The 12,823-nt window shown below is 35.9% G+C and overlaps 2 protein-coding genes across 2 annotated transcripts; both read right to left on the bottom strand.

Annotated features, from left to right (window-relative positions):
• Nucleotides 1-2,358: 2,358 nt before the first annotated feature.
• On the bottom strand, nucleotides 2,359-3,309 carry LOC131901284 (olfactory receptor 52P1-like). Its single transcript, XM_059252496.1, has one exon. It carries the CDS (start codon nucleotides 3,307-3,309, stop codon nucleotides 2,359-2,361), a length of 951 nt encoding a protein of 316 aa, XP_059108479.1.
• An 8,061-nt stretch (nucleotides 3,310-11,370) lies between these two features.
• Nucleotides 11,371-12,330, bottom strand: LOC131901275 (olfactory receptor 51G2-like). The gene has a single exon (XM_059252491.1). The coding sequence runs from the start codon at nucleotides 12,328-12,330 to the stop codon at nucleotides 11,371-11,373; it is 960 nt and encodes a 319-aa protein (XP_059108474.1).
• Between the last annotated feature and the right edge of the window lie 493 nt (nucleotides 12,331-12,823).

The following is a 12,823-nucleotide window of genomic DNA, read 5'->3' as shown; positions in this document are numbered from 1 at the left end:
CTAACCTTTTTCTCTCAAGTACTTTTTCGTCTACCGTCATGTAGGTACATATAGAAAGTTTACTAATCAAACATTAATGTAATAAATCATAAATTTATTTTAACACAATTTTCTAGATTCATATAAATTTACTAGATATTAAAAACTAAGGCAGAATAACATACTATTAAAAAGAATGCACTTGATTAGCTTTGCATAAACATTAAAACTTGGCTGAACAACTGATACTGAAAGATATAAAATATCATCAGTGCTTTTCAGAACTGATCTATATCTTGATTTTATGATCTTGAGTATGGAAAATGCTGCTTCACACAAATATGTAGTACAAAATGGCAAAAATGTGTTTAGCATCATTTCAGAAATTGTTAGAAGTTTGGAGTTTCTTATGAAACTCATATCAATTATTCAAACACTATTTCTAACATCAAAATATTTAGGGCTGGAGAGAAGATGGCTCAGCAACCAAATCAAGCAGCTCACAGGCACTGCAGCCCAAACTCCAGGGAATATAATCCCATTCTCTAGCCTTCACAGGCCCCCACACATGTGTAGATGCATACATACACACACATAAATAAAAATAAATCTTTAAAAAAAAATTAAATATTATCGCAATACATTCAAATACACACTAGTTACATTCTAAGCAATGATGTTAGGAAACTATTAAAGTTCCTATTTTCTGTGATTAAAGCAAGGTATTTATATAAAAGGAGAAAATTTTTCATACAATCCATTACATACAAAGACCTCAATTCTTAGCTGAGGTGTTTCAGGCAACCTTTGTTGGCATGGCATGGTATGACTGCATGCACAGTATGAATTGCACATTGCATGGTATGGCTGCATGCACAATACAAATTGCACATTGCATAGTATGACTTCATGCACAGTATGAATTGCATATGCTTGGTGTTCAGAACAAAAGCTTCACTGTTCATTCAGTGCAACATAGGAAGACGCTGCCAGAAACTCCTTAGGTTCATCACTCATTTAATTTAGATTTCTTATTTGGTCATTACAGATTCAGAAAGGTTTTACTGTTGTCAAATATTTCACAATCCTCCATGCTGATATGCTACCCTAAATGATACTATGACACTCAATTTAAGAATCTGTGAACTAAGCCTGGCAGTGGTGGTGCATGCCTTTAATCCCAATACTCAGGAGGCAGAGGCAGATAGATCTCTGTGACTTCCAGGCCAGCCTGGTCTACAGAGTGAGTTCCAGAACAGCCAGAGCAACACAGAGAAACCTTGTATTGAAAAAATAATCTGAACTAAAGCAAAGCCTTTCTATGTTGGTTCCTTTTTTCTTAATGTTTACACTGTGCTCATTTCTAAAATTAAGTTAGTAACTTGTCCCTGTTTATGCACTTACGTGGCATTGTTTCCTATATTTGTCATATCGATGGGCCATTTGTCAGTTTTTATTTCTTCTAAGAATTTCTAAAATGTCTTAACTATCATATTTAATTTGCATATCAATTCTGTCAACCTATGAGCATGGTAGTACTCTCATCTGCTATCTCATCATATTGTTATCTACATATTGCCTCAATACCACTAGTTCTTTGAACAGTGCACTATATATTAAATAATGAAAAATGAAATCAGTATTTCACCTGTATCTTTTCTGAAGGACTCTCTTCACATAGATTTCAATCTTTGAGCTATATCAATTTCCACATCTCAGAAGAATTGTTCTTATAGGGCAAGCATTCTATTTTAGATCAATACATACTGACTGTGATTTTGTTTCCTCTTCTCACATTTTGAAGTGGCAATTTGCCATGTAACCTCATTTTTCTGATGAATGGAGAAAGGTTATTGAAGATATTTTACAAATTTTAATATACTAGAATCAAAACTACCATTGTTATATTTATTTTACTTTGAAATATGACACTAAATATACTTAAATACATCTCTATTTGTAAACAGAGAAATAGACAAGAAGATAGATGACAATGGATAAATGTGTGTTTATATTAAACTAGACTATAGCTGAGCTTGGTGTCACATGCCTTAAATCCCAGCACTTGAGAAGCAGAGGCAAATGGGTCTCTGCAAGTTGAAGGCCAGTCCTGTCTACATAGCAAATCCCTGTCTCAAAAAGAAAAAAGAAAAGAAGAAACCAGAACTGTGAAATTTGAAGATTCTCAATAAAATGTTAAATAATTTTATCAGCAGTTTTCATGAAATTGAATATTGAAGATAATACAGAAATATGATATCATATATGTAATATAATATCTTCTATTAAATAGTATTTTGAGGATAGAGTGGCAACTAAGGCTAATGCACTATTACTGTGAAAAACACATTCTTCCAGCAAAAGTTGTATCAATATAGTTTAGTATTCAGAAATTTTCTTCTTAAGAAAGAAAAGACCCATCACTCGATCACGAATCTGTTTGGTCTTAACACCATACACCAAGGGATTGACTGTGGGGGACACTAGCAGGTACAGGACTGCAAAGATTATATGGACACTTGGAGGCACATTCTTGCCAAAACGATGAGTTAGGAAGCTGAACAATGCAGGTGTATAGAAAGCAAGAATGGTGCAGACGTGGGCAGCACAGGTGCCCAGGGCTTTAGAGCGAGCTCTCTGGGAAGAGAGCCTGAACACTGCCTGGAGAATTTTTATATAAGATGTGGCTATGAGCCCGAGGTCAAATACTGCCACTGAAAAGGCCACTAAGATTCCATATATTCTGTTCACGTAGGTGTTAGCACTAGCCACCTTCACCACAGCCATGTGCTCACAATAAGCATGATGGATGACGTATTTGGTATAGTACAGCAGCTTTTTAATGAGAAGGGGACATGGCATAATCATAAGCATAGCTCGGCTTAGGCCAACTAGACCTATCTTAATCACCATGGGTGTTGTCAGGATTGATGCATAATGCAGTGGGATGCAAATGGCCACAAAGCGATCAAAAGCCATGGCCACTAGGATGGCAGACTCCATGATGCAAAGTGTATGGATAAAAAACATTTGTGTTAAACAGACATCAAAGTCGATCCAATGTGCATCAAACCAGAAGATGCCAAGCATCTTCAGAGCTGCAGAGCAGGTCAGACACATGTCATTCGTTGCCAGCATGCAAAGGAAGAAATACATAGGCTGGTGGAGACTTGGCTCTAACTTGACTGTAGTAATGATTATGCTGTTCCCCAGCAAGGTGAGGACAAAGAGGAGACAGACAGGGATGCCAATCCAGCAGTGAAAGTTTTCCAACCCAGGAATACCAACCAGGAAGAAAGATGAAATGTGATGTGTAGCATTGCCTTCCATGGTTAGCCTAGGGATGCTGCACATTCAATAATACAGTAATGCCCAAAAAATGCCCAGCAGGCAGAAAACAGAATTGTTAGGTGAATTTTAAATGTCTTCATTGGATAATCTAGAGTCATTGTATAAAAAAAAAAAAAAAAAAAAAAAAACCGACTTGAAGATGTGACTGTTTTCCACACCTTTGTTAATTCTCAGAACAAAAAAAATTTTTCAGCCTTTAGTGGCACTGGATCTGCATTTAGAGGCACAGGACCTGCATTTGCAAAGGGAAATATTACATTTACTTAGGAATTTTTTTCCTATTTTTAACACATAATTAAATCCTACTACAAATATTTCATTTGCTGTTACATGGGCAGCTAATAGAATAACCACAAGCATAAACATAAATATATACAAACATCAACCATCTGCAGACATTTCAAGAAATCACTTATCATAGAATACTGTTATCCTTAGGAAGCCTAGCTGCATTGCTGGAATTCAAAAAAAAAAAAGAATCTAATAAGAATAAAGCAAATCCAGTCATAGAAACTAAGTGCTTCACAATGCATCCAAGGTGAATTTATACGTCTTTTGGGTTGTCAAAAGTGAACACTATACAGATTTAAACATCTTGTACTTCATTCTCCACTTCAGAGCTGGGTGATGTTTCATCGTATAAATAGAAAGAACATTCCACAAGTAGAGGAGGCTGGTTTGGGGTGAGAAAATGAAGAAAGAGACAGAACAAAAATTATATTGGTTATTTCAAAGTTGTTTTCCTTTTAAGGTGGAGACAGGGAGACAAATCAATTAAGAAATTAGACACTAGTTGGCATTAGGTCACCACAGGCTACCTTTTTATAATGACTAATGCCAATTGCAAGAGTCTTGTTTGGAAACTGTGACTGTTATTTTGTTAATTAGTTCTTTTTAAAAAGCACTTAGTACATTTACTGTATTCTCTGTAGTATACACACGTGTGCCACAACACACATGTGGTGATCAGAAGACAACCTTTAGCAGTCTTTTCTCTCGGTGTATGCCCCGGATATTGAACACAGGTCACCTGGTTTAACGATTAAGCACCTTTCCCCACTGAGCCATCTAAGCAGCACTTATTTATTGAAGGTCTGTTATCCACCTAGTTTTGCATTCATCTTGGTGACTTGGGAGTTTATCATAAGTGACACCATGGTGATTTTCAGTCATGGCTTAGAGCATAGGAAGATCAAAATTTCTGATAATGACCTACGAACATTTTCACTTAACAATATTAACTACATATGATGACCTCCTGATAGACAAGTTATCATAAAAATATAACATGAAGAAACAATCATTTTGTGCAGTAAGATGTTCTTGAATTATTGACAACTTTAGTTGATAATAATAATAATAATAATAATAATAATAATAATAATCTAGTTTCCTTGCTGAGCCACAGCCTTCCTCCAGCTCTGGCATTCCTCTTTTCTAGTGACACTGGGAATCAAAGACTCAGCATTTTGGAGTGTTGCTTACAGCAACAAGACTACCTGTTTAGGACTCTTCTCCTGACTGTATTCTGAAGTTTCTAACACAGCCGTCTGTGATTCTCAGAGTCTAGTTCCCACCTACCACTCAAATGATGGAATATGAACTAAAAGTCTCCATACCACATCTTTTCAAAAATTCCCAATGGGAATTATTCATGTCTGAATGTCCAAATAATAGCTTCATGAGGAAAAAATGGCGTGGTCTCTGCATTCTGTGCTTAATCATCCACTGCTCAGGACCAATGTAAATTATTTCCTGAGGTATTTTTACGAGGAATTAAAAATTTTTCGGGGACTTATCAAAAACATCAAAAAACTTAGAAAATACTTTTTCATCATAATAGGGAAAGCTTCTAGTTTTTAGAATTACCACACAGCTGATGAAGCTTGGAGCAATACATAAAGATAAGAAATTAAAGTAAGATACAAATCTTGAGTTCTCAGGTTACAATATGTTACACTGTGTTTTTACTAAACAATTTCTATGTGTCAGCCCTCATATGACAGTCCTCTGGGAGAGCTGTTAAACCATAGTCAACTCTCCTCCTTGTCTCTGGGAGAATCAAACACGCATGGGGCTAATGGAAGCTGGCAGAACATGATCAGCAGAACCACAGTGCTTTGTGATGTAAGAAGGAAATGATGCTCACCTAGAAACATAGCCATAAAATTTAGCAAGTAAACTTTGCCAAAGTATAAATAAGCAAACATATCCTCGGCAAATCCATCGTTACAATAAGGAAAATGTTCTGTCTGATGTTACCTACATGACACAATGCTTGCAATCTATTTTTTTAAGTGATTTCCACTAGGATAAGTTTCCTTACAGACTGCAGATATGACCTGCTTGTACCATCCCTTCTCCTCCTAAGATAGTCATCTCTGTCACTTAGAGTTACTTCCAGTGGAATCTGGAGATGGTCATTTACTATGGAGGGTCATTCTTTTTTTTTTTTTTTTTTTTTTTTTTTTGGTTTTTCGAGACAGAGTTTCTCTGTGTAGCTTTGCACCTTTCCTGGATCTCGCTCTGTAGAGCAGGCTGGCCTCGAACTCACAAAGATCCGCCTGCCTCTGCCTCCCAAGTGCTGGGATTAAAGGTGTGCGCCACCACCGCCTGGCCTGGAGGGTCATTCTTAACATTAGCACCAGGAGTTGCACAGACTGCCCTCACCTCTAGATCTCTGTTCACACAGTTATTCAACTAGTTCCTTTTTTCTATAATCTTTGTTTATTGAAAGTAGATTTTTTTCATACAATATATTCTGATTACAGTTTCCCCCTCCTCCAACCAATTCCTTCCAGATCCTTCCCACTTACCCACTAACCCAAATCCACACCCTTTCTTTCTCTCTCTCATTAGAATACAAACACAAGAACTACTTTCAAGCCAAGTTCCCAGTACCCAGATTTGTTTATTTCTCAATCATTGAATCAAATTCCTTACCTGTAACTCTTTCTTTAAGAGAAGAAGACTCGATTAAAAGATAAAAGCATGTTTGTTAGTATAATATGCAAATATAAAATTATATATAATAGTATGCATAATATATAAATATAAAAGACAATACCATTTTTGAGTCTAACACATGATTTATCTTAATGTATTATAACAACACACATAAGGATAACCCTAACTGAATTCAGTAAATGTCACATCTGTGCCATCACAGTACATTTTCTTCAGTGGCAGCACCATCTACTCAGAACAGTACTTCTCTCTGGATTTACTTGATGCCAGTATTCCCTCAGCTGCTGCTAACTCTATTTTTGCTGGAGTTCTTACCTTTTGATTTCTGTCTGTTGTCAGTCTCATTTCTGAGATTTGCACACTAAAAGAATTTACAGAAATCCAACACAGTCACAATAAATTTTCAGGGAAAATCTCTGCACCCTCTATAGTCCAATAATAATTCATGGATATTTTATCTTGTATCTAAAGATTCTTCTTCTCTATAAGTGGCCCATTCATTCACAGTTATTGTCCAAGCACCATTTACTCCAACTGTCTTCTTGGAATATGTTCTTTCTGAATCATTTCTATCCTAAGTTACTTAGCTGAAATAGTCTTGTAGCAAACTAACAAGGCCCTTCTATGAACAACATGATATTAAGTATACTCCATTTCCCTAATAAATCAAATTATTAAACTATGTACTGCCATTTATGTGTGTACAGTTCTTCCTTTCCTATCTTGCTTTTTCTTCACCCTGAATACTGCTTCAGTGTCTATGATGCAGATGATATGAAAAAATAACTGTTTTATCATTCAGTGCGGACTTTGAGTCAGGTTGGTGGCTATGGTTGCTTTGTAATATAGTAGTCCACTTCCCAGGAGACCCCTTAGATTTGGAGAGCTGATGGTCCCTTAGAGACAGAAGATCAAAGGAAACCAGAACTGGAACAGAGGAAAACACATAATAGCACAATGTCCCTCTGCACTGTCATGATAACCCTGTGAATTCCACAAAGCTAATAGGTTATTAGTGAACATCATTCCCCAAGACTGGATTTACACTTTTGTGCCACTTCTCCCAGGAAGAGGACTGAGTGTCCTCTTGGGCTTTGGCTGCTTCTTTTAAGGTCTAGAGAGATGGCTCGGTAACTAAAAACACTTGCTGCTCTTGCAATGGACCTGGGTTCAGTTCATAGTACCCACACGGAGGCTCACAACCACCTGTAACTCCAGTTTCAGAGATACAACATCCTTTTCAGGCTTCTTTGGGCCCCGGGCATGAGTGCAGTATGCTGACATACATTCAGGCAGAACCCTCATACACATAATAAAGAAAAATAACTTTTACTAAAAGATGGATACACTTAAAACTATGCTATATGAAGATACAAATGTTATTTTTAAATTTAAACAGAGTGTTTAGTGACTTAGTAAACTATCATGGTATTACAGACTTTTTTCACATATGTCTTTTGTATCTCTTTCACTTGTTTTGGTGTCCCATGTGATATTATTGAGATATGAATTTTTAAGGAGAACTTGGGTAGGGAAATACATAAATAAAATCCACTCATTTTAATTCCTATACAATTACACTTTGGCAGTTGCAAGTTGGAAATGAACATTGACCTAATCAACTTCACATCTCTAATGTTGGTACAGAAAGAATATTTTTTGGAAACATTAAACAATAAAATTATATTTACAGTTTATTTTAATTCTTATGTTACCTAAGTAACTAATGAAGGACAGAAATGATGAGGCTGAGTTAAGTGAAATAGAAAGCTCTTGCAAGTGGAAGATATGAACATCAATAGAAAAATAAAACCTGCAGTTTGGGCTTGGAATGAAGATGTTGACTACTATTCAAGGTTTTCAAATGATCTCAGAAATATTATGTATGTAGTGTGTGTGGCTGAGTGTGTTGGCTTCTCTGTGGTTGTCTTTCTGAGCTGCTCATTCTCTGACATGGACTATGAGCAAAGAAAGGGAGGCCTGGGACAGAGTCAAACACAGGCAGTGTTTGCTGTTATTGTAAGTAGCATTTTTCAAACACCAGCTCTTAGTTGGTTTTAAAAGTCTCCTTATTTTTAATGAATCTAATAATGCTAACTATAGATATGGGAGCTCTACCACACAGAATTATTTAACAACTTGATTAAATTAGTTTTTTAAGTATGATGAAGATAATAATACCTACTCTTAAAGCACATAATTGTGATTTTTATATCTACAAATATTTCTTTCTCACATGTCTTTCAACTTGCTTATCATATACATTGCTGCACATAGCAACTAAAATAAGCTCTACTTCATGAAAGTTTTCAGAGGATTGTTTCACACTACAGTGTCAACACAAAACCATTTACCTAGAAATGGTTGGAATATACAAAAGCTAAGGCTTTGGGGGATGAAGTCCTCAGTGGAAAAGTTGGTAGTTATGTTAACTCTTGCAATTAGTTATATTTATGGTTAGTTATGTTACTGGGCTTTGGAAAACACAGAGATTCCATGTCTATACACATGTAAAGAAAACAGTGCAGTTATGTGCAAACATTTGGACATGAAAGCAAACAATTAGCCTTGTACATTTCCCAACACTGATATGGAAATTGAGTTCATCTGCTTTCATTTCACAATGCATACTCTTTAGAAACAGTTCCATGTTGCTCAGTTAAAGTGGGATATGATTTAAAGATTTAACATACAAAATGTTATATAAATGTTAATAGATAAGCTTAGAAGAGACATATATCCTAAAATTATCAGGGTATTCCAGACCTATACAGGATCAGAAACATGCAGTTCTAATGTAGAACAAAGGAAATAATAATTTCACCAAGATCATGAGACTCCGAGTATTTTAAGATTTCCATTTGTCATTATTGATGATGTTGTACCATCCTATGGTGAAGTAATTTCCATATGCACAGTTTCTCTGTATTCAATGTGCTCAATATACATATTTTTAAAATAAATTTGCCTTTGAAGTTATCACTTATATGGTGACAATAAAATATTATTGATGAATGTATGATGCTCATATTCTATGTAAATGTGATTCTTAAAGGAGCTGGAGAGATGACTCAGCCGTTAAGAGTACTTACTGTTCTTACAGAGGACCCAGGTTTGATTCCCAGAACACTGATGGTGGCTAAAACTATCTATCTGTAAATCCAGTTCCACGGAATCCTATACCATCTTCCGGCCTTGGTAGGCACAAGTCACTCATGTTGTGTATATGCATGCATGCAGGCAAACACTCATACACATCAAATAAAAATAAATCTTTAAAAATATCTTAATGAAGTCAATTTGACTTTAAACATGTATCATATTGCAAAATGAATCATTACATTTTATAATCGTATCTCTTGCTTTATTTTATGTTCCTTTTGTCAAGATGAATGTGTTGTAGGATTGAGTAATAAACAGGCAAAAGATAAGAATAAATAAATTGAACAAATGAGGGGGAAGAAGAATAAATAGGATAAACAGATACAATCAAACCAAAATTAAAGTACAAACAATAGTTTATGGCTTTTTCAGGATGACATCAGATGCTTACAATTTGAAGATTTTAATTTTAAATTATTAAAATGGATTTTATTTTTTTAAATATAATCTCCTGACAACTGTATATATTAAAATGAAAATACAAATGAGTTATTCTTTTTTCAACGTCTAATTTTTTTCTTATTCATTTTACATACAGCAACTTTAAGTCCTCATAACAAGCATAGTTCAACTGCCACAATTCCTATTTAACAGTTAGGAAAATGTACGTGAAAACGCATCATCTATTTTTGAGACCTATCAGTATAGGGGACACAGACACTCTACAGTCTTATCTTTCCATCTGACTGTTTGCTTGATTGCATTCATGTTGTTGCTAGTGTAGCACATGATCTAAGAAAGCCCAATTAATCTTAAAAGTATTATTATCCTACTCTATGCATGATCACAGACTAACTTCAAAACTATAATGAATAATGGCTTTCTACATTGAAAAGAGGTCTAGATGAATATCAGAAAACCTAGGTTATCTGTTTCCTGCTAACACAACTTCTAAGGTCTTACACTTCAGTTATCACCATTTTTTAAAATATTTTCATTAGTAGTTATTATTTTAATATTAATTAAACTAATATTATTATATAAATTATTATTATGACATTTAATTCAATGGATTATAACATTAGTTTCACATGATCACATAACAATTAGAAAATTGTCAAGAAATTGGGCTGGAGAAATGGCTCAGAGGTTAAGGGCACTGCTTGCTCTTCCAAACTGCTTGCTCTTCCAAAGGTCCTGAGTTCAATTTCCAGCAACCACATGATGGCTCACAACCATCTGTAATGAGATCTGGTGCCCTCTTTCTGGCCTGCAGGGATACATTATACATAATAAATAAATAAATCTTTTAAAAAAATGTCAAGAAATTACTCTTTGCTTTATTTAACATTGAAATTATTAGGCTGGGGGATAGCTCGCTGTAGAAGAGTTTGTTTGCATGCACCAGGGCCTAAAAATTTGAGGCTGCCCCTTTATATTCCCTCCTCGGATAGGGAAGAGATGTGTATATAAATACACAATTTGAAATTGATGCTAAAGAACATTATTAGTATTGGTCTACTCTAAGCTATGGTACATTCTCATTTCTAAATAACAATTCGCCAACTTTAAACACATTTACACAGATAATAATTATCTTTATAGAAGATTAAGATATCTTAAAACTTCATGATACATGTTATATAATACCAAAAGTAATATGAAGTCATTATATTCATGGATAAATCATCTTGAACAAAGTTTGTGATGGAGGTGGCAGAGAATAAATGGAAATGATTACCAATACACTACTCTGCAACATATCCATAACTGAAGAAGATTTATGAAACAAATATGAAGACAGGCTTTCTAGACACAGTGGACATCAGCATGCTCTGTCACAGCCTCTTTGTGGTGTTTTGTTGACTTGTTTCTGCTTTTTATCTAGTCTTTTGTTGACTACTCGGGAGCAGACAGTTTACCAGGATTCACATCGCAAGTACTGATGCCTTTCTTATCTTGATGACATGCCTACATTGTGATAGAACTGATTCTGGGAGAACAAATCAGATGGAGGATTCCTTGGCGGATCTGCTTGGTCTTCACACTATATATGATTGGGTTAAGCACTGGTGGAACCAATAAGTAAATATGAGCCATGAAGATGTGAATGAGGGGAGAGGAATTCTTGGCAAAACGATGGACAATAGATAATCCTATCATGGGCACATATAGAATAAGCACAGCACAAATGTGAGATGCACATGTGTTGAGTGCCTTAAGCCTACCCTCACGGGATGCAATTTTTAACACTGAGTGAAGGATAAAAACATAAGATACAAAAATGCCCAGGGAGTCCATGCCCCACAGCAAAGTAATGAGGACTAGCCCATATATGACATTGAATTTGATGTCAGCACAGGCAAGGCGGATCATGTCTTGGTGCAGACAATAAGAATGAGAAAGAACATGGGAGCGGCAGAAGGGAAAGAATGCTAGACGGGCCATAAGTGGAATTATCAAAATAGAACTCCTGAGCAGAGCTGCAATTCCAATCTTGGCAATAAGTTTTGGGGTGAGAATGGTAGCATATCGCAGGGGGTGGCAGATGGCCACATACCGGTCAAGGGCCATGGCCAGGAGCACAGATGATTCAGTGAAGGAAAAGGTATGAATCAGAAACATTTGGACCACACAGATATTGAACTGGATCTCTCTTGAAATGGACCACAACACTCTAAAAAGTGAAATTATTGTGGGCAGGGACATGGCCATGTCAGTGAGTGAAAGCATAGCCAGGAAGTAATACATGGGCTCATGGAGTCTGGGGTCTGTCCGTACAATGTGCAGGATCATGCAGTTGCCTGTTATTCCAACAAGGTAAAGGAAGCAGAATGGGATAGAAATCCAGTGGTGAAATTCCTCATAGCCAGGGATGCCTGTGAGGTAGAATGTGGAGGACACGATGCTGCTGGAGTTTGAGGTTGCCATTGGGCTGACTGTTAGAGCACAATCCAATTTCACGGTTATTCTTTAATGAGTGAGGCATTGACAAGACCAAGACCTGTGTCGGGGAAGAACAGTGAATAAGAGCAACAACAACAAAAACCTTCAGTGCTTATGTACAGTCACTCCTCAATCCATTCTGCATTCTACTTCATCATCTCCATTTCATTGTTAGTTAACATTAAAGTAAGATATCTCCTTTACTACCCTCAAGACCTTCTCTTCAGCTTCACAAAGGCAAGCCCATTAAAGGTCCCACTTATCTTAGAAGGAAAAAAAGAGATCTTAAGAAAAGTGGGAAACCAAGAGGGTAGTAGAATACAATAATAAGACAACAGATTTAACTAGGAATTAACTGGGGAAAGAAAGTGAATCACCTTGGAGATAAGAAACTCATCACTTTGCATAGTAATCTAAAGTTAACAATTAAAAAATGTGATTGGTGTGTAAAATGAATAAAAAAAATCCTTAATAAAAA

The sequence above is a fragment of the Peromyscus eremicus genome, chromosome 1 (assembly GCF_949786415.1).
Source record: "Peromyscus eremicus chromosome 1, PerEre_H2_v1, whole genome shotgun sequence".
Classification (NCBI taxonomy): domain Eukaryota; kingdom Metazoa; phylum Chordata; class Mammalia; order Rodentia; family Cricetidae; genus Peromyscus; species Peromyscus eremicus.
This window is presented reverse-complemented; position numbering and strand designations above follow the sequence as displayed.